At 49.0% G+C, this 26,192-nt stretch overlaps 11 protein-coding genes across 11 annotated transcripts; 6 read left to right on the top strand and 5 right to left on the bottom strand.

Moving 5' to 3' along the window:
* Nucleotides 1-2,112: 2,112 nt before the first annotated feature.
* N7525_009218 (histone H1/H5 family protein) lies at nt 2,113-3,360 on the bottom strand (the record flags this gene model as incomplete). Its single annotated transcript, XM_061214643.1, has 7 exons — nt 2,113-2,238; nt 2,307-2,432; nt 2,483-2,589; nt 2,750-2,880; nt 2,988-3,010; nt 3,164-3,189; nt 3,285-3,360. 7 exons carry the CDS (start codon nt 3,358-3,360, stop codon nt 2,113-2,115), a joined length of 615 nt encoding a protein of 204 aa, XP_061069074.1.
* A 1,504-nt stretch (nt 3,361-4,864) lies between these two features.
* On the bottom strand, nt 4,865-5,176 carry N7525_009219 (uncharacterized protein; the record flags this gene model as incomplete). Its single annotated transcript, XM_061214644.1, has 2 exons — nt 4,865-4,949; nt 4,992-5,176. 2 exons carry the CDS (start codon nt 5,174-5,176, stop codon nt 4,865-4,867), a joined length of 270 nt encoding a protein of 89 aa, XP_061069075.1.
* A 370-nt stretch (nt 5,177-5,546) lies between these two features.
* fen1 (multifunctional nuclease RAD27) lies at nt 5,547-6,960 on the bottom strand (the record flags this gene model as incomplete). Its single annotated transcript, XM_002563267.2, has 5 exons — nt 5,547-6,068; nt 6,125-6,686; nt 6,747-6,751; nt 6,813-6,898; nt 6,948-6,960. The coding sequence occupies 5 exons, from the start codon at nt 6,958-6,960 to the stop codon at nt 5,547-5,549; spliced, it is 1,188 nt and encodes a 395-aa protein (XP_002563313.1).
* A 224-nt stretch (nt 6,961-7,184) lies between these two features.
* Nucleotides 7,185-9,666, top strand: N7525_009221 (uncharacterized protein; the record flags this gene model as incomplete). Its single annotated transcript, XM_002563268.1, has 4 exons — nt 7,185-7,564; nt 7,627-8,461; nt 8,511-8,787; nt 8,840-9,666. 4 exons carry the CDS (start codon nt 7,185-7,187, stop codon nt 9,664-9,666), a joined length of 2,319 nt encoding a protein of 772 aa, XP_002563314.1.
* A 685-nt stretch (nt 9,667-10,351) lies between these two features.
* On the top strand, nt 10,352-11,802 carry N7525_009222 (acyl-CoA dehydrogenase; the record flags this gene model as incomplete). The annotated part of the gene is made up of 4 exons (XM_002563269.2): nt 10,352-10,556; nt 10,621-11,536; nt 11,592-11,701; nt 11,756-11,802. 4 exons carry the CDS (start codon nt 10,352-10,354, stop codon nt 11,800-11,802), a joined length of 1,278 nt encoding a protein of 425 aa, XP_002563315.2.
* An 813-nt stretch (nt 11,803-12,615) lies between these two features.
* On the top strand, nt 12,616-13,384 carry N7525_009223 (putative ubiquitin conjugating enzyme (UbcD); the record flags this gene model as incomplete). The annotated part of the gene is made up of 5 exons (XM_002563270.1): nt 12,616-12,659; nt 12,714-12,759; nt 12,879-12,908; nt 13,006-13,189; nt 13,245-13,384. The coding sequence occupies 5 exons, from the start codon at nt 12,616-12,618 to the stop codon at nt 13,382-13,384; spliced, it is 444 nt and encodes a 147-aa protein (XP_002563316.1).
* A 986-nt stretch (nt 13,385-14,370) lies between these two features.
* On the bottom strand, nt 14,371-16,206 carry N7525_009224 (VOC family protein; the record flags this gene model as incomplete). The annotated part of the gene is made up of 2 exons (XM_002563271.2): nt 14,371-15,970; nt 16,031-16,206. The coding sequence occupies 2 exons, from the start codon at nt 16,204-16,206 to the stop codon at nt 14,371-14,373; spliced, it is 1,776 nt and encodes a 591-aa protein (XP_002563317.2).
* Nucleotides 16,207-17,925: 1,719 nt separating this feature from the next.
* On the bottom strand, nt 17,926-19,094 carry N7525_009225 (18S rRNA pseudouridine methyltransferase; the record flags this gene model as incomplete). The annotated part of the gene is made up of 3 exons (XM_002563273.2): nt 17,926-18,402; nt 18,468-18,727; nt 19,052-19,094. 3 exons carry the CDS (start codon nt 19,092-19,094, stop codon nt 17,926-17,928), a joined length of 780 nt encoding a protein of 259 aa, XP_002563319.1.
* A 2,113-nt stretch (nt 19,095-21,207) lies between these two features.
* On the top strand, nt 21,208-22,472 carry N7525_009226 (ESCO family N-acetyltransferase; the record flags this gene model as incomplete). Its single annotated transcript, XM_002563275.2, has 2 exons — nt 21,208-21,284; nt 21,338-22,472. Exons 1-2 carry the CDS (start codon nt 21,253-21,255, stop codon nt 22,470-22,472), a joined length of 1,167 nt encoding a protein of 388 aa, XP_002563321.2. The 5' UTR covers nt 21,208-21,252.
* A 326-nt stretch (nt 22,473-22,798) lies between these two features.
* Nucleotides 22,799-24,120, top strand: N7525_009227 (uncharacterized protein; the record flags this gene model as incomplete). Its single annotated transcript, XM_002563276.2, has 2 exons — nt 22,799-22,835; nt 22,928-24,120. 2 exons carry the CDS (start codon nt 22,799-22,801, stop codon nt 24,118-24,120), a joined length of 1,230 nt encoding a protein of 409 aa, XP_002563322.2.
* Nucleotides 24,121-24,730: 610 nt separating this feature from the next.
* On the top strand, nt 24,731-25,693 carry N7525_009228 (uncharacterized protein; the record flags this gene model as incomplete). Its single annotated transcript, XM_002563277.2, has 2 exons — nt 24,731-24,801; nt 24,895-25,693. The coding sequence occupies 2 exons, from the start codon at nt 24,731-24,733 to the stop codon at nt 25,691-25,693; spliced, it is 870 nt and encodes a 289-aa protein (XP_002563323.2).
* Between the last annotated feature and the right edge of the window lie 499 nt (nt 25,694-26,192).

Genomic DNA, 26,192 nt, shown 5'->3' on the forward strand with positions numbered 1-26,192 from the left:
ACGGGAGTTCCAGAAAGGAAACAAAGAGAGTATAGAGCCCCAGGGCGAGGGTATTCAACTTAACATAATTCAATGCAAGGGAAAGGGGAGGGTAAACGGGGAAATATGGGGGGGGGGGGGGGGGAAGATGGTTGTCTGGGAGAGAAGAATTACACGTATGGAGAACATCGGACGTGGACCGTTCACATGTTTCTACTTGAATTTCATGTTTCTGTATAGATATTTGTATATAATTGGATCTGTATATTTTTTATATTTTGTATATTTACTGTATATTATATACTGATAGAAGGCTTTATTTTAATTCCTTAGAGATCTCTAGATGAATTACTGTCATATCATAAATACCATGGGTATCAGGCTACTGCATAAAAACTCGGATGTTCTATGACAGCGGTTTATCGCATCATTTCATACGTGTGTAGTGTACTATTTACATATGTACATAGTATAGTTGGGTATTCCTTTTTCTGTTACTGTCTTCTATAACTACATACGTAGTTAACCATCTTCCATTGGGCTCTACTAGTAGCTTCTATGCCCCTCCAAGTTGGTTATGCAAGGAGATTGTTGCACCAACCCCTCTATACGGAATACTACATCGAGTCTCTGTATCTCTACATATATGTATATGTATCAAGGCAGGGCACAATATAGATATAGTCACATATCACCGATGATAACATACTATATCGCCCTGGGATATATCTGTATCAATACACCCCTGGACCAGGTGGCAATTAAAAGTCTATCTGTTCCTGACCCTTTTCTTTTCTTCTTTTTAGAGATATATACTCCATATATCCATAGTGAATTAGATATACTCTTCAATATCTCTCTCTATGTTGTACTTTGCATATTGTATACAAAGTAATTCCAAAAATAGGGCTCCCCATAATAAAATCTTCCGTATCTGCGCCACAGGGGAAATTCTCCACTTGTACGGAGTACTCCGTACAAAGAGACAATATAGTAAGGATCCTCTTTGACCGGCATCTCCATCTCCGGGGGAAACAAATGTCACCCGTGCCGATATTAAAAATAGACAAACTGTACGGCGGATATTTCAGGTGCATCCATATGCTGATCTTTGAAGCCTTAATCCAACCAATATCAGAGTTATCTAGTTAATCAGTCATGTAACTATCATGGCTCACAGTTATGCCTCCCGCGCAGTCCTAATATTCTAGTGCCTCCCAATTAAATAGACGGATAAATATTCCAGGCCCGAAAATCTGCTACCGTTGAGACAGCAGACCGATGATCTTGCTGTTGATGCGGTGAGCCGGATGCAGGCTATTTCCATGGAAGGCAGACAAAGGAACACGGGGCAGTGTTTTGGTCGGTCAGGCATGTATAGTGTTCTGGAGGAACATGAAGAAGACTGAAAAGACAGTGTTTTACAAGCACTCTGGGAATAAGTGAACATAGTCCCTGTATAAAGTGGCTCAAGCCAAGCTCTGGCTTGGGCATCATCTTCTAGAATAGCTTTTACAATATGATCATGTCTACAAATTATACTGTACTCTGTTAATTTCTGACTTGTTCACGAATTCTCTCAAATATGTACCTGGATTCAATGAGAATAATGAATAATACTTGTTTCAGTCTAATAGACCGGGTGATACAGAGATACAAGAGAATACAAGAGGTAAAAACATAGAATGAAACACCGACGGGACAAGGGAGAGATCTACGGTTTGTTTACAATCTTACAATATACGCGGTCGACAGTATACAGTAGTATATAGGTACAACTCTACAATGTAACCAGATTCGACCAAAACCAATTTCGAATTCCACACTGACAATGGAATTAATCACAATATCAAGGTAATAAGAAGACCATAGTTCCCCATTGCAAAACCCACCGCAGGACGCCATCCATTCAACTTCGAAAAGCAAAGCCATAATAACGAAGATACCCAAAAAGAAGCCAAGAAGCGACCAAAAAGCCAAGGAAACCATCAGAGTCACAGAGATCAGTGAGTCCAAAGAAAGAAATTACAAGAGAAGAAAGGAATCAGAACCAGGGACTCTCCCTGGAAATGCGCACGTGAAAATATGGGGAGAGCTCAGCCTAGTGAAAAAAACATGAGGACATCAAACCCTCTATTTCTTGGTAGTCCGCTTCTTGGGGGCTGCCCGGGTGGATGTTGGCTGCGGGGCAGTAGTCTTAGTGAAACGGCCAGACTTGGTCTTTCCCAGAATCTTGGGCTGCTCAACGACAGCAGGGGCCTGGAATGTTCGTCAGTGACGGATCGATCAAGGGGGGAGATAAGCTAGATATTCCGGAATCAACTTACGGTGACGGGAGTCTTGCGGGCCTTGCCAGTGTTGGCCTTGGGCTTGGTGGCGGTCTTCTTGGCCGCAGTCTTCTTGGAAGCGGGAGCCTTCACTGAGGCGGGCTTCTTGGGACCAGTGGCGGCCTTCTATTGGAATGAGCAGGGAACATATGATTCCATCCTCGATGAGCGCTTACCTTGACAGCGGGCTTAGCAGGGGCCTTGGTGGCAGGCTTCGCGGCAGGCTTGGAGGTGACCTTGCCAGGGGCTTCCTTCTTCGCAAGCTTCAAGGGACCAGATGGGCCTAGAGGGCGACGCGTCAGTGAGATGGCCAAATAACGGATGAAACCGTCCAAAACACATGCGGCAAGACGCAGCAGTTTAAATCAAATCCCACAGAGTAGGATAAAGTCAATGCGCGCAGGGTAAATATAAAAATAAAATAAAATAAAATAAGGACTTACCCTTGGGCTGAGTGAACTCATTCTTCTCAACACCGGCCTTGATAGCCTTGTTGAACTGAGAGTCGAAGACACTCTGGGAAGTGACGTTGATCTTGTTGTTGGACTGAACGTACTTCTTGATAGCCTGGCGACTGAAATAGGAGAGATTCAGTTAGTGACTTGTTACTGGAATAAACGGCGCAAAAATCCGGACTGATCCCAGAGGCATCGGCGATGAAGGAAACACCACAAAACATACCTGCTACCATTGCGTTCCTTCAGCTATACATAGAAAGGACTCAAGTCAGCAATGAAAACCAAATAAAACTTAGAATTGGTTTTGTTGTGGTTGTCCATGCCCAAAGGCAGAGACGTGTCACGGTCGGGCGCGCCACCCGAATCACAACAAGTTCGCGCCGGCAGTGATCAACTCACACTAATAATGGCATCCTTGATCATATCTGTATGGTTTAAATCAGCAGATGCTCGCGACCGGAACCATACCCATATCGCTTTTGCGCGATATGGTGGGCAGTCAGGATCAGTGAAAACATACCACGGTAGGAAGTGTGAGGAGCAGGCGCCGCCTTCTTGGACGCGCTGGTAACCTTCGTAACCTTCTTGGGAGGCATGGTAGATGAGTTTAATGTGAGAAAAGGAGTAGATGAAGAAGGACAAGTTGTTAAGGGATGAGATGACTTTAGAAGAGAAAAGGTAAGAGTGAAAGCAGAAGAGGAAGAGAAAAGGGCAGAGGGAAAGGGAAGGCCGCGGGGCATCCGTGATTTATAGGCGACGGGTTGTTGACAAGATCATCAGGGAAAAAAAAGCACTTTCTTTTGGATTTTCTTTCTAGAATATATTATCTTCCTGTCGGTTTTTTCTTTTGATATTAATGTGGTGTTTCTCTTGTATCTGTGTTCTTTTGCAGTCTCTTTGCGCATGTTGACTTGGATGAATGGCTGTCTACACATTCTCTCTATTTTGGTATGAAATACTTAGGAACGTCGAGATGCTTGATTTGTCTTTCTTTTGGATATATAGGTATCTATTAGAATAACAGAAGACATTGCTATATTATAACGCGACAATAGTCATATAAACTGGTAGACTGGTAGACTGGTAGACTGGTAGACTGGTAGACTGCTGCTTCTACGCGTCCCTCGATAGAAATTGCGCATACTCTATTTTGGAGCATATCTCTCTCTCTGGGAGATCCTTTCTGTTATACATTCCAATGCCATCTGGGGTAACCATTCTCGGGGCACCCTTCTTGCAGGAATTCAGCGAAGAACGCAATAATCCTTTATAGTATGACCTTTTATATAAGGTTCCCTGATGCATCGAAGCCCTCCTTGCTTGGACCTGCATGACCTCGTGCTGAAAAGGTCGTTTATTAGGAGAGTCGATTTCCATGGTACAACCCCGTGATGATGTCGACACTCGTCTACACCACTTTTACTACGTACATCTATGTACTCCCTACTATCTCAATTAAAATTGTGAATAAAATCATGAATAATTCAGTGTTGGTCTTTGATTAGGTAGACAGTAATGGAATAAAAAATGGCTGGATTAGCATGTACAACATACAATGTACCCCCATGAAGCAACAGTGATGACATATATATTATCGAACCTGGCAAGCCAAATGGATGGATTTTTATAATTTTTCCATATTAAATGGTTAACTACCAGAAGTTCTATAGTAAACCGGAGATTTACGAAGCCCAACTTTACTTAAAAACAGGGTGGCACGCGATATATATCAAGAGAGGGGAAACTTGGAAGCACCTGCAACGCCACTACCTACATATAGTCACATCACGATCAGCAGACACAGCCAATAAAAGACGCAGAATAGCCCCGATCCCACCGTTCCCCGCCGATACACACTCATAAAGTTACCGGGAAGAAACAAGAAACCTTTAGGCCTGGGATCGACCAAGATGTATAAAGGGACCCATCTGAGCCCGTTTTGCCCCAACTTTGAATCAGCACAAACGGATAATAGTAATAAAAATACAATCTCATTGGACTAAATTCCTACTTGCGTACCATATGACCCCAATTATTGGTCCATCAGCGTAGCTGTGCGAGGGGGATCATCGTGTCTGCATGCGCAACCGGCGCGTCGAATCAAGGGCTCAGCTGGTGAGAACGCTGATCCTGCACTACATAGACTATTTCTGCATCTTTTGAGGATGTAGATTGCTCATGGTAACTGGTTCCAGCGTATATTTTCTGCATCATAAGTGTTTCCTACTTTCCCTTGTGAAGATCAGTGGTTCGTGTTGTGAGGCCTCGATTAATCTCGCTAATCGGGCCCGATCTATACAACCCTGTACGCGAACGACGGATATCGACACCGCTAAGATGGCTACACCAGAACACCTGGAAAAGGAATCTGGTATGCTCATATATGGAGGACAGATGGAAGATAACAAACATACAGCTTTTGGACCTTCCCATCAAGAGTGGCCACGAGGATCAGAAGAAATGTCGGTATCTGCTTTACTTGATCTTGTCTGATCCTGGCCTTCAAGGGACTGGAAAAAGTTACTGGGAGAATGGAGAAGCGTCGGAATACATAATTCTCAAGTTTTGGTTCAAAACAGATCACCTTTGCTATGATACACGGAACTTCATGCCCCGTCCCGATCCTGAGGCGAAACGGACATTCTCCGAAAATAATAAGAAATAATGGAACAAATAAACCACAGAACGCCCACGCCAGTCCAGCTCATGTTAGATCAGGAAAAAATTTTGCATCATAAGTTGTTCTTAACGGAAAAAAAAGAAGAAGCATCTCGCCAACAAACTAGGCCGCTCCACGCGGCTTCGCCTTGGCCTCCTTCTTAGCCTTGGCATCTTCCTTCTTCTTTTTCTTTTGCTGCTGCAGCTTCTCGTCGTGCTTGCGCTTGAGAGATGCCTTCTCATCCTCAGTGCGGGCGACAGGCTTGAAGAATCCCTCCAGCCGAGATTGCTGAGCGGTCTTGAGGTGCTTCGACAGACGGGCGGCACCATTGCGCACACGGTCTTCGTTGAAGCCCTTGTCCCCAACCAGGAACTCAATCAGACCCTCAACGTTGGGGGCTTCCCACTTGAAGTCGCATTCGGGGTGGTCGGCAGGCCGGACGTCCGGGTTGGTAAAAAGTTCTCGCGCATCTTCGTAGGGCCAGTCCTCAGGAACTACGAATTTCTTCTTCGGATCATTTTTCATGAACTCCAGCACCTTCTCTAGAGACTTGTGCTCCTTGATTAGGCTGAGAGCAGTGGTGGCTCCCACCTTGGGAATAGGCTCCAGGTAGTCACAGCCTAAAAGAATGCAGAGATCGATGAACTGCTAGTAGTTAGCAATTGTGATTACGCGTACCACAACTATGTAGGATGCCGCACCTGTGCGCGGTCCATATCGAGACCCTCGAGCGCTCGATCTAGGTGAATCTCCTGGATAGGTTCCTTGCGCTGCTCACTGAACGTCAGGTGGCGCAGGAGAATCGGCGACTCAAAGCACAATGTATCCATATCTTCTGATGCAGCTGCGTACACCTTACCCGCACGAGCCAGGACAGCACACTGTGCTTCAGCTTCCGTCGGCGCGTTAATGAAAGGAATTCCCATCAGTTCAAGGAGCTTCTTGCACTCCGCATTGTGTTCACGCGTCACGCGGACAGTCCGTCGTGAGAACTTTTCGATATCTTCCGCAGTTCCAGTTTCCTTGGCCTCTTCATGGGCCTCAGTTGCTTCAGCCTTGCGTGCAACACGCTTCGCCAATTCACCAGACTTCAGCTTCGGCGGGGCTCCGTCGAAAACGTATAGAGGTTTGATGCCGTTGTCCACCATCCGCAGAGTACGGTAGAACATGCCCATCAGATGGGATGTGGTCTCGCCAGACTCACTCATGAGCTGTTGGCCCTCCGAGCGCACGGCGATCAGGAAACTGTAGATGCTCATCGAGCTATTCTGGGTTAGCAACTAGAGATCCTTGAGCTACCGGGACGGTGGTCCAATGACGTACGCATCCTAATTCGAAGAGTTTATATGTCAGCATCTGAAGATATATCGCAGGTTATACAACTCATACAATTGCGACCTTGCGGCCGAAGTGGTTCTTGATCTCGCCCGTCTTGATCGCATCGGGCGCATTCTCGGAGATCACCTGGTACAGGTCTGGACTTATTTAGCAAAGAGACGAGGGTAATGAAGAATATATACTTACGCTTAATACCCATCTTGGATGCGAGCTCAGGTTGTCTCAAGTTGGAATCTTGTGTCTGTGTAGAGAGTTGAGCTTGACCTGTCGCAGTACGCGAACGCGCTGGGCTGGAAGCGCGACACCATTTAAGCCTAATTGGGTATAGCGTCCCACAAGATCAGGTGACCGGTCAAAGCCAAGACCCATTCCTGCCTTATTTCTGCCTGGATATGCATGTCTGCCTCAGGCGGCCAACCCGTAATGAGTAATTCGGGCCAGAAGTGGACCGGCCGGTCCACGGATGTGAAGCTGCTCCGACCCCGCCTTTCAGTCTTCCCCGGAATGCGCCAAGCGAAGGATGAGTCCAGCTTACACACCAACATGAAGCGGAATCGCGTTCAGTTCGAGGCCAATGGCGACGCCTCGTCCGATTCTCCCCCGCAGGGTGTCTTCACCCCGGAGGATCGCCCTCCCCATATTCCGAAGATCTCTCGACGGATACGGGCATGCACTGAGTGTAAGCGGCACAAGGTGCGTTGTGACATGAAGGCAACTGACTCAGTGTGCTCGCGGTGTCAGCGCATGGGATTAGAATGTGTTGTGAACAAGAGCCTCCAGACATTACTGGAGGACGAAGCTGAGTGAGTGCCTTATCTTTGGTGTTTACATTGGTAACATATACTGATTGCGCCGGCTACGACAGCTGGAAATCAATGATCGAATCAGCAATGACGGACCTGCTCAGGAAATCGCAGCTACCGGAGCTATCATATTACCAGACAGGGGGTGGTACAATTGAGACACCTTCGAACAAGAGAGGCCGGAAAGACTCCACGGTCTCGACTGACGATAATCGACTCGCTCAACATAAAAAGGCCAAGTCAGTTGACAGTACAGCAAGAGATGGCACAGCTGCAAGATCAAACTATGGATTCCAACAACAACAGCCACGATATTCTTTGGACCGCGAGGAAACTGGCGCAACCTCTCTGGTCACAGCACCCATGGGCAGTCTATATGAGGTGACGCAGCTCAGTGAAAACCGCGAGAGCTCGCCCGGTCAGAAGGTTGCACCAGACCAAGCACTGGTCACTGACCTCATCTCGCGCGGAGTGGTCGATATCAAGGAAGCGGAGGAGCTGTTCTATCAGTTCGATCAGGTACTCAACCGCTATCTATGGGATGGAGCTTTGCTAGCACATAAAGACTTGACGTCTGTCCGACGATCTTCATCAATGCTGTCTGCCGCCATTTTAGCTGTTACCGCGCTTCACATGCCGACCAAGGAACGTACATTTGATACATGCTACACCGAGTTTGCAAGATTAGCATCTGAGTCTATGTTAGGTCACCATCATACCTTGGATGATATCCGCGCACTATGCATTGGAGCATTCTGGCTTGCGGATGTTAGTTGGAAGCTCTCTGGCTATGCGGTTCGCATAGCAACCGAGCGCAATCTGCACCAGTTCTTTCGCAAAGCCACACAAGGGTCGCCGGAACACATGGAACAGGCGAGGCTATGGTACCTCCTCTACGTGAGTAATCTTTGGCCTAGGATGTTGCCTTTTTGCTCATATTTTTCAGACCTTGGAACATCACTTTTCTATTGCATACGGCCGACCGCCGATGATCCACGAAGATGCCAGTATTACTCAACACAATGTCTTCACACAAAACCCATCAATTTCACAGGGAGACCTTCGACTTCACAGCCAGGTTGACCTGTTTATTATTCTTACCCGTATATATTTTGCATTCGGTCCGGATGTTGACCTGGAGGTTCCCGAGAGCGATTTCCCCAAGATTGATAAATACGATGTTGATATAGGCGACTGGAAGTCAGCATGGCTTCCTAGACTTGGTAAGTCCTGACTTCCTGATACACAACTACATTGTCTGATATTTTACTACAGCGGGAAGCCGTTACGTCGGCGCATATCCCTACAAGGCCGTGTATATGCACTATCATTTTTCTCGGCTGCAGCTGAACTCAGTTGCTCTGCGCACATACCACTCATCCACCTCATCAGGACAAATGTCATTTGAGCGCAGGAAGCGTGCCAACATCGCTGTTGAATCAGCTATTGCGACTCTCCAGGTTTGTTTGGACGAACGAGATATCCAGCTGGCGCTCGTCGGTGTCCCACTATATCTCCACAGCATGATCACATTTGCTGCAGTTTTTCTGCTAAAGATCGCAGCCAAAGTTTGCTCGAATGGGGCTATTCCTGGGAGCCAGGGCAAACGAACCTCAATTGCCTCGGCAGGACTACACGTTGACGTGAGCTACGTGCGTGTTCTTGTTGGGCGGGTAGTCGAGCTCATGGTGTCCTGTAGCCAGCGGGCGAGCGAGCGCCACCTGAGCCACCACATCGCCCGCGGTCTCCGCAAGATGCTGACTGGGCTCGAGGAATGGGAGAAGCGCACTACTGGCACCCAACATTCCATGGGGTCAACTGCGCCGGAATCTCATTCTCTCTTCAAGCCGGTGGTCATCCCCGGAGCACAAATGCTGGGTGAACGTGACACTATTTTGAATCACCCGCCTCCATTGCTTGGGGTGGCACCGCTGTCCGCTGAACGCAGCAATGGGTTTGAACCTCCTCTGACCCTAGAAAAGCAGGAGCCCGGTTTATCGGAGGGCTCGGTTGATCCCATGATGGCGGATCTTTGGGGATTTGACGAGGATTATTTCCCTACGGGAGTGTTTGACTTCCTTCAGAGCCAGATGCCAGCGTGATCTACCCCGAACTTGGAATGATTTCCCTTGATTGTTCTCTTTGTACATAGTAATAACGACCTACGATTGACGACCACAGTTGTTGTAGGGGAATATATGGATACTAGAAGCATACATTTAGAGTGGACTACTAATGAAGTCCTGTCTCCATACTAATATACCCCTTTTCCCTCTGTAAATGGCGAGCCCAGTGTATATGAATGGATGGGCATTTGGCCTAGCGCCACTTTTGATCCCCGTCCATCCTCAGCTTGAAATGCCGTTTGATCTCAGGCTGCCGGATCTCCTACGGGCGATGATATATTTTTTATTTTGATTATTTTGATATAAGCGTCGAAGCCCTCCATGTAGTACTCCGTATACTTCGTAGTGTATCTCGGTGCTTGGCATGGAGCCCACCCGGATAGACCGAAAAAGTCCGAGTCGGTTGAACATGCGGAACCCAGACAGCCGATTGCTCGGGGGTTCTGTCGAATGAAATTGATCTAGATAAATACAAATGCCGATTTACTGTTGATCTTGTAATTCCACCAGTCCTGGTATATTACATTCGGTGATTTACCCCAAACCTGCAACTGCCGAGGTCTCCGCGATTAGTGTATATTTGATTCAGCTCCCCGCAACAATTGACAACTTTTGTTCTCTCCCCACTCTGTATAATTGTCTTTCTTTTTTTGTTCCAACCATGATGAACCGCTCTCTTCTTCGCGCAGCTGCGCGCTCAATCCAGGCTGGTCCTACCTCCGTTGCAGGCCGCCGGTACGCCTCCTCGGCCGTCTTCAACTGGGAAGATCCCCTCGCCGCAGCGGAGCTGTTCACAGACGAGGAACTGGCCATTCAGGATACAGCACGCCAATACTGCCAGGATAAGCTTGCGCCCCGCGTTTTGGGTATGTCTAATTTGCTTTGCTTCTGTTGTGAAATGGTGAACTGACGTCAGTGACCCCCTTGCAGAGGCCTACCGCAATGAGGATTACGACCGTCGAATCCTAGAAGAGATGGGCGATCTGGGCCTTCTCGGCGCTTCAATCGAAGGATATGGATGCGCCGGTGTCAGCACGGTGGCATCAGGCCTCATCACCAAGGAAGTTGAGCGCGTGGACTCGGGATACCGATCAGGCATGTCAGTTCAGAGCTCGCTAGCCATGACCGGCATCTACGAGTTCGGCACAGAAGAGCAAAAGCAGCGCTTCCTTCCTAGCCTCGCTAAGGGCACACTCGCCGGCTGCTTCGGTTTGACAGAGCCCAACCACGGTTCTGACCCTGGGTCCATGGAAACCGTGGCGCGCGAGCACCCCACGCAGAAGGGCATGTACCTGCTCTCCGGCAGCAAGACCTGGATTACGAACTCGCCCATTGCGGATGTCGCGCTCGTGTGGGCTAAGCTCGAGTCCACGGGCAAGATCCGTGGGTTTATTGTGGAGCGTGAGCGTGCGACGCCCGGGTCGTACGAGACCCCCGCCATCAAGAATAAGAGTGCCCTACGTGCTTCCATCACTGGTATGATCCAGATGGATAACTGCCCCGTACCGGCGGAGAATATGCTGCCCGAGGTCGAGGGCCTCAAGGGTCCCTTTACCTGCTTGAACAGTGCCCGCTTGGGAATTGCCTTTGGTGCCATGGGTGCCCTGGAGGATTGTCTTGCCCGTGCGCGCGAGTACAGTCTGGAACGCAAGCAGTTCAAGGGAAACCCGCTTGCTAAGTACCAGCTTATTCAGATGAAGCTGGCTAACGCTGCTACGGATGCTGCTTATGGAGCTCTGGCTGCGGTTCAGGTGGCTCGCCTTAAGGATGCTGGCAAGGCTACGCCTGAGATGATCTCTATGATCAAGCGTCAGAACTGTGACCGTGCTCTGGCTAATTCCAGAATGTATGTTTCTCTGTCCTTTTTTCTTTTTGAGTTGCTTTACTGACATTGGCATTAGTCTGCAAGAAGTCTTCGGTGGCAACGCTGCCAGCGACGAGTATCATATCGCCCGCCATGTGGCCAATCTGTTTGTGGTGCAGACCTACGAGGGTCAGAGTGATATCCATGGTAAGTCATTCCTGCCTGATTATGTTGGGCTGAGGCTAATGCATATTTCAATAGCTTTGATCTTGGGCCGTGCCATTACGGGCAAGCAGGCCTTTGTCTAAGAATAAAAAAAGAACATACTTGTACATAGAATATATCCCAATCGAATGATTCAAAAAGAGATATATAGGCAGCTATACTAGTAGGCAGTGATTGACATCCGCAGTAGCCTTGAATAGTATATGGTCACGCTATCAGAATAGTTCCTTCCTCTTTGGGACAAGCGGGAAATTGCGGGCGCCTCACCCGCACGTGACATCATCGAGGGGCAGTGTATCAGTTTCATGCGCTGTAATACGGATTTTCAATACCAAGGTATATTGAAGAGAGAATTGATTTCAATATAAAAATTTGAACATTCACATATTAGTAATGTGGCATAAGATCTACCTGTTTAGTTACCTAGGCACTGCTCTCTAATTCAGGAATATTTGACATATATGCAAATGTGTGTCTATATATGCCCTTTACCTAACCCCGCCAAATTCGATGATTCAGCCCTATCGAGGGATTTGCCTTACTTTCATGGAGCAATCGAATTTGATTCAAAAGACAATCCTCATCTAACATTCTATCTACTTCTGCCTCATTCCCCAAATACCTAGGTAGGTAACAACCTCAACGCTGAATCATTGATGTGTCATCATAGTGTGGCGGTATTCCCGTATTGGGCAGTACAATACCGACAGAATCGATTCCGCCCACCTGGGGGCACTTTTCCCCCTCTTGAGACTCCCAATTATCTTCTTCCCTCTTTCTTTTCCACACAAAGACGTAATCGTAAGTCGACCTACTTCCTCTCTTAACTTGAATCAACTGACGATCCATCTCCCAGTTTCTTTTTTACTTTTTACAACTTTCTCTCTTTGCTCGTCATGGCTCTCAAGCGTATTAACAAGGAACTCACTGACCTCGGCCGGTAAGCCTATCCTGATGCCATCATCTGCGCTTCATGATTCTAACCCTCCTCTAGGGATCCACCCTCTTCCTGCTCCGCTGGTCCCGTTGGAGATGACCTGGTATGAACACTCGTTTTCTTGCTTGACGCCGTGTGGCGGGGCACAACCCGCTCTGGTTTTGACCAGGTTGATATCAATGAGGGGATCATGGATTACTGACTTGTCGTTTCTTTTTGCAGTTCCACTGGCAAGCGACTATCATGGGTCCTGTAAGTTGTTCACGTCTGGAGGACCTTGGGGGCCAGATGGCCCTCTGCGAAGTCCAGAGATTGATGATTGTACTCGCGATACTAATTGATCATATAGGGTGACTCCCCATACTCTGGCGGTGTCTTCTTCCTTGCCATTCACTTCCCTACCGACTACCCCTTCAAGCCTCCCAAGGTCAACTTCACCACTCGCATCTACCACCCCAACATCAACTCCAACGGCAGCATCTGTCTGGACATCCTGAGAGACCAATGGAGCCCTGCTCTGACCATCTCTAAAGGTGAGCAAGATCTCTCCTTTCATTCTCTGCGCACAATGGCTAACCAATCCTATAGTGTTGCTCTCCATTTGCTCGATGCTCACAGACCCCAACCCGGACGATCCTCTGGTGCCCGAAATCGCGCACGTCTACAAGACCGACCGCCCCCGGTACGAGGCCACAGCTCGCGAGTGGACGCGGAAGTACGCTATTTGAGTGAAACGACAAATCTGATTCCTTCGCTTTTATGTTCTTCTCTCTTCCTCTCAATAACCCTCCTTGCGGCCCCTATCTCGCTCGACCACTTCTCAGTGTCATCTCAACGTCGCTCTGCATCTTTCCGCTTTCTTTGCCCCCCTCTAGATTCAGAATCCGAAAGCCTGGCGTACCTGTGGTCGTAGAAACGTTTTCAGTTTTGTTTCCCAAACTCTGTTGATTTCAAATGCACCTGTTCTTGCGCGCGTTGGCTTCCTGCTTCCGTGCCTAAAAACTCCATTTGCGCCGGGTTTGACCTTGTCTTGTTGGGCTGAGTTTCTGGGACTTTTCATATCCAACGATCCTTATGACAAATTCTCATGCATTCATGGCATCCATTTCTTCTTCTTTTTTCAAACGCTGCATGCGTCTAGGATTGAATTATGGGTTTTGCCGAGTTTTTTCTCCTTGGATTCTTTGCTCTAGGCGGTTCTTCGGACTCGGTGGGTAATGGTTTGAGGGTTTCGGGGAGTAGTTCGAGGTCGCCGTTTGTGTGTCTTGTGATTAGGGGCTTTCATCTTTTTCTATCTTAAATAACACAATCTAGGCAGGCCTGTCTTGTGTGTTGAACTTTTGATATTTATAGACTGTATAGACTGTAGACTGTACATTGTGTAGAGTTGAACTGATCATCGCTATATCAACTATATGAATTCAAAACACCGACTCTTGAATAATGCATTCCAATTCCCCAGCTCCCAACTCCATATATGTATATGTATGTATATCTATGTATGTAAATGCAAATCAAAAGATTAATAGTAGAAACCCATCAAATCAACTCTGTCGGATCGAAATATCCCCCGACTGAACCAAAACCCAGACTCAAAGTAAGTCCAAGCAAGTCCAGCATCAAAAAGAGAGAAAGAAATAAATTGCAAAAGAAACTGAAGTCCTGCCACAATGAACCAGGAACCAATCACACGTATTTCAAAAATGCATCACCATCAAACAACCTGACTCCCCCGTCGACTCCCAGCCTTCGATCCCTCCCCAGCCTTCGCAGTCCTCTGACTAGCCCTAGAAACCTGACTCACCGAGTCCGCCGGACTAACATGATCGTCAACCCTAGACCCCTTAGAACTCCTCGACCGATGCGACCGATGCCGATGCGCACGCGACCCAATCTGGCTAATCGAGTCATCCGGCGAAACATGCGAGTCAACGTCCAGATCCGCCACGCTCTCCGGCAGCGGGATATCCCTTGCAGACAAATACGAGTTCCCGCACTCCTTGCTGTGGATACTCGGACTGGAGTAGTATGTAGCGTTCGAGCCAGCGGGGAGCGGGATATTGCGCGCAGAGCGGGATGATGCAGCGCTAGCGTTATCCTTGCCGACGTGCGAGGATGAGCGCACTGAGGCTGCGCGGTATGACTGCGTGCTTTGCTGGCTCTTGTGCGAACGGTGCGAGACGGTTGACTCGTACCCATCGCGGTCGTCGTGGCTATGGCGGCGGTGTGTGCTCTGCGACGCTTTGATCGTCGATGAGCTGTGCACGCTGCTTGCGGGGCCGCGCGTTTTCTCGTCGTGGTAGCTGCTGATGAAGGTTGAGGGGGCGCAGGCGTAGCGTTGTTGGGAGGCGTTGCTGGCGGGTGGGTACTCGATTGCCCGGAGCGGGGTGTCTTCTGGGATGCTGTAGATGCTGCCTTCTGAGGCACGGCGAGGGTTGTCGTGCATGTATTCGGTGCCTTCATAGACGGTGCTGGCGCGTGGGTTCTTGGAGGTTACGCTGCGCGTTAGGGTTGAGCGTGGGTTTGAGGCGCTGGTGTAGCTGCTGCGCGGTGGTTGTGGTGCTTCGATGGCACGGTATTGGGATGGTTGGTCGTCGTTGCCGAAGAAGGATTGGGCGGCGGCTTTGATTTGGGGGAAGTTGCTTGCAAACTGAGCTGGCTGTTCGGGTTCTTCGGTCGTTGACTGGGAGTCGCCTTTGACCATTGCGTAGGCGATTGCTGCGCCTGCAGCGGCGCCAATGAGCGTGCCCACGATGGTCTTGGCTGCCTTGCTGCCGTCGTCGCTCTGTGGCGGTGCGGGTGCTTGCACGGTGTATGACGGTGGCGGTGGGCCTTGAGATTGGCGGGAGACGACAGTTGGTGCAGACCGCTCAAAGGTTGTGGGTGCCTTGGAAATGGCGCGAGACTTGACCTCAGATCGAGCTTCGGATCTTGCTTCGGATCTTGCCTCAGACCGGGCTACGGATCTGGTTTCTGACATGGTCTCAGATCTTGGGGGTGCGATGCTCTCTGCCTTGATGGTGCTAGCTTTGCTGCTTGCCTTTGAGACCACAGAGCGGCTGGAACCCTCTAGAAGAGCCATTGTCGGCCCGCTGGCCCCTGATATCACAGAGGCACTGCCAGGTCGGTACACGGCTTCAATGCTGTTGCCGTCAAAGTCGATTACGGCTGCACTGAAGTACCCAGATTGCGAATCTCGCATCTTGGGTTCGCCGTGGATCTTCGCGCCGGCTTTCAGGGCGCTTATGAAGAACGAGCCGACTGCGTCTTTTGACGGGGCTGGAAAGGCGACATGGACTGCACCAGGAGGGGATCTTTGATTATTATTAGCTTTGTCGAAAAACAAGGTGTTTCTTTGTATACATATCACTCACCCAGGCTTGGTCTCAGTCATCCAGAAATCAGCAGGCTCCCCCTGCTTCTGACCGAAACCTATATAATCGTCATGTCGACCGATGAATTGGTATCCCAATGGCTGTAAACATGATAAGAAGAAAGAGGTAGAGGTTGGGAGGTGAGAGACGGTTAGGGTGATATGCGAAACGGGCATGGCGGAGGTTGAAGTCGATGTGCCTGGATACCCGCACGTACAAAGGGTTAAAAAAGAATGGGGATATGAAAAGTCAAGGGTGAATGGAAAGAAAGAGAGAGATTAAATGGAACCGGTAAGGATATATACGGTGAGGGAATCCAAGTCTATAGAACTATGACGCCAGGAAATGAGGCCACATGAACGGTCGGTCCAAGAGCCAGTCAGAATAAATGCTGTGAGACTCTAATCCGAAAGCAGAGAGGGAATAAGCTAGCAGCTTCCAAAATCCTGCCCAAGCTGGCGAAAAGGGGTCATCCAGAACACCGCATATCTCCCGATAGTAGGTTGGTGGACACTATGGAAGACGTGTGATTTCTGTATGGAGTCAGGCAAGTGGGGGTCCATTGACAATTGGCCGAATGATCAAGTCAATGCTCAGTACCCGATCTGCACGGAAAAGTTGAAACAGAATACTCCGTACAAGGGCAATGGCGAGGCGTGTTGAAGGCCCAAACCTGTTACTTCGCACTTCCGAATCGAAAGCCAGCCAGTCCGTACTTCCAGTAGCAGAGTACTCAGACCGGAGGCTGGTCCTGTTCCTGGCTACTTTCGGATATCTAGGGGCCCAACTCTGGACAAAGTGAAACGCTCTATGGCTGGAGGGGTGCAGATGGGTCCCTGCCAGGTCATCGCGGGGAGCCAATGTGGATTCCTGTTGGCGGATGGGGCGTCTGTTCTGGATTCCCTGAGCGAGGTGCAGGAGCCTATCGACGTTAAGTGGGCATCTTGCTTACTTGTTCCCCTCGTGTGAGCAAATGGCGGACTTTCAAGTGGAGGAAGAAGAAAAGACTTGCTGCCAGGTGGACTTGGGTAGATGTGCTGACCGCTACGGGGGGTTGAGTCATACAACATCAAGACCTCGGGAGCCCGCGGGCATCGTACGTTGATAATTTGGGATTGTTTTTTGGTGTTATTCTAGATAATAATATGATTTACATAGAATAATAAAATATAGTATCTACAATATCTACGTATAATATTTTACCATACACCAAATATATAAGATGGGCAGAAGTGCATCTCGCCACCGTCGATCCGATTCGCGCATTCAAAGTGAGGCGAGGCTAATTGCATGCCACGTCAAGGATCGCTATTGACTATAGTAACTATAGTAACTAGAGTAATTGTACGAACTGGACAAGTCAAAAAAATAAAAAAGCCATATTTTTATTGAACACAGAAGTTGAAGATATGTGTCTCAGAATCCCAAATCAATGGGGTCTGATCTATGTGCTGTTCACTTTTTCTAGTCTACACATCGCAGCAGTCGAGGTTGAAGCTGGATGGAGGCAAGACGGATCAAGGACTGGCGAAAAGGAACCAAATGCCATCCGACCCGTAACGTATGCTGAGGGGGGAAAAGCACCAGGTGCTCTATCAACACCCACAGACAATGGGATGACATCCCGGTGCTTGGTAGCTGTCCCGGTGGATTTTCCCCCAAACAAAACAGAGATATATAGAAAGGTAGAGAGAGCTGGGCTTAGATAACAGCCAAAATACTTGAAGGACAAGACATATGCAGAGATACGACCGGTACCTTCATTCTGCGACTCAATCCCTGCCCGTAAAAAAAAAAAAGGCTGTGGCAAATGTGCCGCCAGTATAGACGACAAGGACGCGCGCTCTCTGGGCGCGATTTCTTTTTCTTTTTCTTTTTTTTTTCGAGCGAGTTCCTCAGAGGATATCCCAAACCTCTTCGGCAGCATGGCAGAACTTGCTGCAGGCAACACTGGCACTAAGACTGTAGTTGCTGATACTGATAGTATCGTCCTTGAAGGAGTCGGCAAAGTCGTCGTGACCCTTGGCCATGGCACCGACGAAGATGGCGACACTCTCGTTAGGGTTCAACGTCTCCAGATAATCCTTGGTGCGGACCACCGGCGCCTCGAAACTCATGGTCACCTTGCGGCAGTTGGGGGGCAGGTGGTCGGTGATCGGGTTCTTGATAACCTTAAGGAGCTTCTCTTGTGAATTGGTTGAACGGATGGAGAGTCGGTGGAGCAGCTGGACCATCAGACCGGCGAACCGCTTGAACGTTCTCGGGATGCGGACTGAAGGGTTGACTTCGATCAAAACGCCCTTGGCGGTGTGAATGAAAATTTGGAGCCGACCGGCCTTGTTCACGGGGGAATCGAGAAGAGTGAGCAGACACTGCGGTGGGTTAGTAGGTATTCGTTTTTGACCTTTCTATTGCCACTGGCGATGTTGAATCGTACCTGGTGGGTAATATCCGGTCGGGCTTCACTGATATCGCGGTTCATTTTGCGCATGATACCGATGTGCTCATCGCTGTTCAACAGAGAGAACTTCTCATCCTTGGTTCCTGAACGTCCACTGGAGACAGCCTTGTAGGTTTCCAGACTGGCATTGGAGAGAACCACAATCAAGCGTTGGGTGTCCTTGTCATGGGATGGAATTGGCACATGCTGTTCGGCAACTAGCTGGGGAAGCTCGGGAGGAGGGCATGACTGAGTCCCTGAAGATTGGTTGTCAGACATGTTGAAGTTTTATGAGAATTGCAATTCAGGCGCGGGGAGGGGTAAAGGGGAAGAAAAGGGTGACAGATGTGGCTGAGATGTGATCGGAGGATTGGTGCCCAGCGACATGTCACACGGACCAAATCAGAATGGAAGATTTTCTTGTGTTGGAGGATTGGAGGATTGCAGGATTTGCTTGTCGAGTTCTCGCGTGTATATGTTGTAGTTGCGCAGAGGGAAAAAAAAGAGAAAAAGGAAAATCAAACGGAATAATGAGATTGTAAAGCAAGGGGGGAAAAGCATAAAAAAGATAGAATACATACTCGCACGCTTTCTCTTGCCAGCAGCCTGTTCTTGGTCGGACATTGTTGGTTAATTGCAAACTTGAAAATGTTGGAGTTGAAGAGTTTTTGGGGGACGAAAACTCCCGGGGAAAATGAAAAGCGGACGACCGGTGGAATTATATCGAATCTTACTCTGCATGTATATTATCTATTATATATCTATATTAATTACATGTAGACTTTACGTTTTATTTGATCATTTAGAATGGAATCTTTTATTGTTATATGTCTAAAAGAGTAAAATGGCAATATGCAATATAGTAAAATCTACCTAGGTAGGACTTAGCACTATGTCCTCCACACACATATATATATGTATATCTTGGGATATTGTATCTGCTTATAGTCTTCGATAACCTTGGAAATTCCCTTTTAATGCTAGTTTCAACGGTTTAGGGCCACTCCTCAGAGAGATCGACATTACCCCTCAACATGTATGATTCCAGCTGCGTTTGAACCAGCCACAATCGGACGAGAAAAGCCACATCAAGGCTTCTCTTTTGTAGATAGGTCCCAACAATCCCAGAACTGGGTAATGACGCCCGACAAGGATATACCAACCCAACTTGGCTTGGGACTATCTACTCCGTACCTCTGGTCCAGACCTTGATAGACCGAGATTGACACAATACTCTCCAGTGCACAATGAACACCACACTGGAGGACTTGGTTGTACCGGATGATGAGGATGTGTAACATCCTCTGCATAAAATTGCGTTGGTGACTCAGAACAAACAGATCTGACTGGCTCATGCCTAGCATTGCCTCTTAGGAGCGAGTGGACTCTGTACACCCGAGAAGCTCCTGTCCAGTGGATGAGAAGGGTCAGCACAGATAGAAAGGCCGTGAATGGATCAGAATGGCAAAGGTGGTACAAGGAAGCTTTGTCACCAGGGCAGCAAATCTGAGGGCCTTGAACAAGGAGAAGCTCTTCTGGCAAACTTCTCCGAGACAGTCCAGAGTCGCAGCCTGTGACGCCTCTCTCGACCATGAATTTGGACTCTGCGGTCTGGCTAGCGAGCGGCATAGATGTGTATAATGTAGGCTCCAGCAATGAATGCTCGCTTTTGCACGGTGATATGCCAAGCGCTGAGTTGCCAAGTGTGAAATCCGGGGGACCAGGCCTCCCATATGTCGTATGGGTAACCCTGTAACCTGGCTAATATCCCCAAACCAATCACCTAAAAAGATCAAAGATCTCTTTCGGGTCTTGACCCAATCAGCACGTAATAGTTTGTGTTGGGTTGGTGGGTTGGCCCCAAGCGCCCGGTAGATTCCTTGAAGTGAGAATAATTGCTTCAACCTGTAACCTGTAACCTGTAACCTGTAACCTGTAACCTGTAGCCCGTAGGCGTTGAATGTGAAGCGTCAGAGCGGTCAATAAGGATCATCGCAATACCAACGTGCGCTTCCTTGCACAATGCAAAACGGGGAAAGCCTTACTGGTTATGGAAGCTCTTGCACACGCCTTGGCGAGAGGCCAAGGGGGGCTCAGGAGGGTTCAGGAGAGCGTCATCTTTAATCTCCCAGGTACTCCGTAGACTTTTCCCAGTGCAATAAGATAGTCCCATTGGCTGAATTTTGGGATTGGAGCCTGCCAATTACCTTCCTATTGCTCCATACTTGTTATATTATTATGTGAAGTCAACCTAGAAAGGGGGCGAGGGAAAGAAAAGAAGTGCCCGACATACCAACCACAAGGAATTTGACAAGGCTGGTGATTGTTATTTGTTCTTTATCTGCACATCTTGACATCTTCACATCTTCACATCCTCATATATTACTATCTTCTCATCTCATCTCTTGACTCTATTCATCTCATATCTTTCTCTATTTTCTCCTTGGCCCGGTCTTCATCCCGGTGGCGAGACTCTCCTATCTTACAAAACCCAGCTCTCCACCAGAAACTCTGTTGATCATTTCCATTTCATACGGAGTATTCTTCCTGAACTTGAAACTTTTCCAAAAAATCAAAAACAAAAGGAAACACACCGTACGGAGTACGGAGTAAGGGATAAAGCCCAGGTGCCCAAGGTGGTAAGTCCATAAGTCAACATTAGTCATTCGAAACAATATGACCTAAAACAGACTAGCGTTCCACGCGTGCCGTCACCAAGCTCGACTTTCTTTAACTTCTTCATCCCACCTTGTCCGGAGCAAATTTTGGAAAACTCAAGGTCATGCCGTGGACAGTTACCAATTCATTCAAGAGGTATGTGTATTTCGACCAATATACAAGGGTGTGCAACTAATACCCCCCTCCAGAGGCCTTATGAAAACTTACGGGCGACCAACATGGCGCGTCTACGACGATGAGCGCGCCGCGAAGAAAAGACGCGTGGATGAGTCCGATGAAGCTGAGGCCAACCTGCAATATGCCATCCGCGAGTCGTCAGCCGCCGTGCTCTCGAGCCCATCGCGTCGCAACTCCTTGTTGTCGGAAGGCACGCTCGATGATATTGACGATCTCACCACACCACCATCGTCGCCCCCACCACGGTTAAGCCCGCCGCCAGCAACCACCCGCAAGCCGACATTTGCCTTTCTCAAGCGCAAGCACAAGGAAGGTTCGACCGGATCGCCCTTGACAGAGGTTAACTCGAATAGCGTACGCGCATCGGTGGACCCACCCAAGCAAAAAGGTCAGAAACAGCCCGTCATGCGCCAGATGCAGATCGACCTGGGAAATGATACACGAAAGACCTGTGCGACCTGTGGCATGGAATATATCCCGTCCAATACAGAGGACGCGGCACTGCATAAAAAGTTCCACGAGATGAATGCGACTGGGATCGACCTGGGCAAGGCATTTATGCGTGCGAACGCCTCACGCTGGGTTTACGAAGCGACTCGATTCGATGAGGGGTACGTGGTAATTGTGGACCGCAAGGCGTCCCCTAGCGCCAAGAGCCAAGCGAAGAAGGTTCTCGAGGTTGTCAATAAGGAGCTATCGTCACCGGAAATCGACGACGAGACCCTCTGGAGCCAAACGGAACCACCCAAACACTTGCAGGATGGCCCGCCCGAGAAAGTGGATCGGTACCGGGTATTTCTGCATATGAAGGACAGTCGCTGTGTCGGGCTCTGCCTGACCGAGCGCATCTGGGAATCGCGACCGGTGGTGAAGGAACAGAATGGCGACGCACACAACGGCTCTGTCTCGACGCGAGATGAAACTCACCCGGCCATCGTCGGGATCTCTCGCATCTGGACTTCTGGATCCTCGCGGCGAAAGGGAATCGCTTTAGACCTCCTTGACTGCGTGGTCATCAACTTTATCTACGGAATGGAAATAACAAAAGCACAAATTGCATTCAGCCAGCCCACAGAGAGTGGCAATCGCCTGGCACATAAGTTTTTCGAGGGTGAAGAGACATGGCATGTCTATAACGAGCGGTGATGGGTGACTTGCATACGTCTTTTTAATTATTCTATGGGTGAGGCATGAGGAGGCATATGGGGGCTTTGATTGTATTCTCAAGCGTTTTCTTTTTTTATCTGCTCTTGTACCATACCTGTGCCCTTTTCCCGTGTACAATAGGGAGGGATGCATTTTCAATCCAATTTGACTGAATTGCACTTTAATGCATTTTATCCAAGCCTCTCGGGGCAGCCGGACTCGATCTCGGAAAGCGGCGCGTAGGACCTCATGGATAAGAAACTCGGCGGGGACCCCTCAATTCTCCTCTTCCTTTTCCTCTTTATTCTAACTTATTCATTCTCGCGATGTCCGGATCAAATCCTTTTCGCCCTAGAAATCCGGGTGAGTCTTGTTTTCCTTCTTTCCCCTCTTGAGCTTCCCGGTGACACGGGGGGAAATCATCCCCAACATGGCACTGATATGAATCTGGATAGGCAATCCCGCAGATCCGTTGTCTACCAACTCAGGCAGTTTTGCTCCTGCTTTGCCCTCCAAGCCTCTACCTACGCCACCCATACCCCCGACTGGCTACCCTAGGAAGTCATCGATATCGCTCGAACGCGAGGTAGATGACTCGAGCTCCTCGGACGAAGAGACAAACCCATTCAATCCGGATGTGTCTGGGAGTGATAGTGAGGACGAAAGCAATGGGTACGAGAGCCCAGCGCCCCGTGAGGATGATCGACCACGAGAATCTTTTGGGTCAGCTCCACACCCAGCTCCATCAACAGATGGATCCCCCATATCACCCGACCACAACGGGCGGTCTGCAACAGGTGCAGACAGTTTTCCTGCAGTACGTCCTGCAGCACGGTTATCTGTAGAGCTTGATGCAAACAGCTCTTTCGGCCGAGCCAAAGACAAGAAGCCGCCGCCTCCGCCTAGAAGTCATCACGGCCGCAGGATCAGCTCTACCGCTACCGCAGAATCATCCCAGACCGCCCGGTCCCGGTCTACTAACCGCCTGTCGATTCATGGCTCTGGGAATGTGACGCCGGGCGCCTCGCATCCCAGCTCTGTGTCTCTATCATCGACCACGGACTATTTCTCGGGCCCTGGAGCGACAGGGTCGACGGACTCGCTCCAGCGCAGCCAATCTCATAAGCGTCCTCCGACGCCTCCTCTCAGTCGACGGCACAGCCAGATGAGGAGATCCAAGTCTACACAGTCCAAAACTAGCAGCAGATTAAACATGTCTTACGATTCGGAGAGTAATGACGGCTCTCTGCCTCCCAGCCCGGGGCCTTCTAGTCGGGCGCTGCAAAACAAGAGAATCAGCATGCCTCCGCCATCATCGGGAGACTTCCAAGCGACTGCCCCGTTGGGAGATATCTCGCTGAACCTGTCTCCCTCCACTAACTCCAGTCCATCATCACTAAAGGCTGGGCGGCGGGTATCATCCTATGGGAGTGTACCGTCTGGCTCTACTGGACCACCTCCGCCCCCTCCGCCTCGTCGCACTCGAGATTCCATTGCCCGTAGTAATGATGTGATGGGGTTGAAGGAGAACCAGACGCCAGCCCCACAACCATCCAATGCGCTTGACATCCTGGCTGATCTCAGCAAGCTTCAGAAAGAGGTGGATGATCTTCGAGGGCATTATGAAAATCGGAAGGTTAGGGATTGAAAGGGGAGCAGCGGGCTGTTTTCTCTTCCATGTTTCCACGTTTTAGTATAGGCGACTGTATACATGAATGAATGAATGCATGAACTTGGCGTATGTCTGCCAGTTTCGGATTTCTGGTAAAATCCTGAACGATCACCTTCTAACTATGGGGAAAGATGAAAGCGGGACGGGATCTGGTAGGTGCGGGTTAGCGTCCATCATGACAGGGGAGGTCGAGGTTTATATAGGAGACGTCGATAGAATATGAGTAAATATAAGATTGTAATATCATGTTGAACCAAAAGAATCGGATAGTTTAAATTCTCAATTTTTTTTTTTTGTCAAGGGCAACGATCTTGTAAGCAGATAAATTAGGACAAATACCTGAGAACTTATACCCAGGTAATATATGGTGGCTTGCAGAAATGTCATAATGGCCACTAATCCTAACTGTCCTCACCCCCGAGGTATGACGTGGGGGAAATTAATTATTTAGTTCTCCAAGTCCAAGGCAAGTCCATCTCTCCTTCTCTGTCTTTTTTTTTTTCCCAACCTCCATCTCCTTGGACATCTCTCACTGAATTACTGATTCTGCTTAATTTTCAGAGATTCATCTTCATATCTTCGCATCATGAATACTCCAACACTGATCAATTTGCCTCCTCCCCCATCGGACCCCGTCACTCCATCGGATATGGGACCGTAAGAGCTCTCTATAACTCCATCTCCTCTCTGTCTATTGTCTATATCTAACTTGAAGATTTAACTGACTTGGCTAATTAACGGGGAAATCAGGGGCACCCCCAACTCCGGAACTACATCGCTATCTGCTCTCTCGACAACTGCCATCAAAGACGGCCACCAGGGCCAACCATTCCCCACCAGCCACCATGCGCACCAGTCCTCCACATCATCTACTACCACCCTAGAGGCTGAGCGCGCAGATCGGATCTCCCGCCTAGCGGGTCTTGAGCGCGTTGCCACAGCCCGCGCCGGTGGCCAGACATCCTCCGGTCAAGTGCCTCAGCCGTTTGCTCCAGGATACTTTGAGAGTCAAGCACTGAAGGAACGCAGCACGGTTGGTAGCGCCAGCGCGACGGGCAGCATCGCCGGGCGTACGACCTGGGCGAGCAGTAGCGACACATACGACGCCGACAAAATGAGCGAGGACCACGAGGATGACGGCACCTCCAGTGTCGGCAACGTCAGTGACGAGGGTAATGCTAGTCTGGTTGGGTTTGGCGAGGGCGCCAACAGTACTTACAGTGGGCCGATTTCTCGTCCGCCTGGAATGAACCGCGTCTCCTCTGGAGGTATCGGAGGACGGCCTACTTCTATGGGTAGCTCGAATATCAACCGCTCGACTCCGCTGGCTTCATATCTTCAGCAACAACAGCATCATGCCGGGGAGAGCTCTATGATGTCGTCGTCCCCGGCTGGGTCGATGACCCCCGAACCTATGAATGAGGATGCTCGCATGGTTGATGGTATGACTTTTGACTCCGATGTTGTTGATACTACTGCCAGAACTCCACGATTGGTTTCCACGCCCGGAAACAGCAACAATGGACTTGACTCGCCAGGCAGGGATTAAATTCTGATCCATGCTTTGGTAGATTCAAGAGGTTATGACGGCGTTTTTTTAGTGGCTTGATGCTTCGAATGGATTGCTTTTCTTGCTTTTCTTTCTTTCTTTGTGTGTGTGTTTCCTTTTGTTCTCGAAATAACCATGACTATGCATGTAATTATGAGCAGAGAAAACTGTGTATTGAGGCTCTTCTCTTCAAGATATCCAACTGTCGTCAGTACCTGATTTAGGGTCTTCCCCTCCGAAGACCATTGCCACCTGTCTTTTCCATGTAAATCCAGATATTCAGACTCTATTGTAGATATCTAGGTATATAGACATTTAGAATAATATCCCCTCAGACTACCATATCGTTTATTCAAGCTTCAAGCCAAGCCCGAAGCGTATCTATACAGTTGAGATTCCCGGCACAACGCGTAAACCGCAGATGACGGCATGCCGCCTGAGCCACATCGCCAAACCCGAATTTTCTTCCTTTCACTCTTCAACCACCCACCTTTCTTCG

This window comes from Penicillium rubens, assembly GCF_028828025.1.
Source record: "Penicillium rubens strain IBT 27055 chromosome Unknown utg000003l_segment0_segment0, whole genome shotgun sequence".
Taxonomy (NCBI): domain Eukaryota; kingdom Fungi; phylum Ascomycota; class Eurotiomycetes; order Eurotiales; family Aspergillaceae; genus Penicillium; species Penicillium rubens.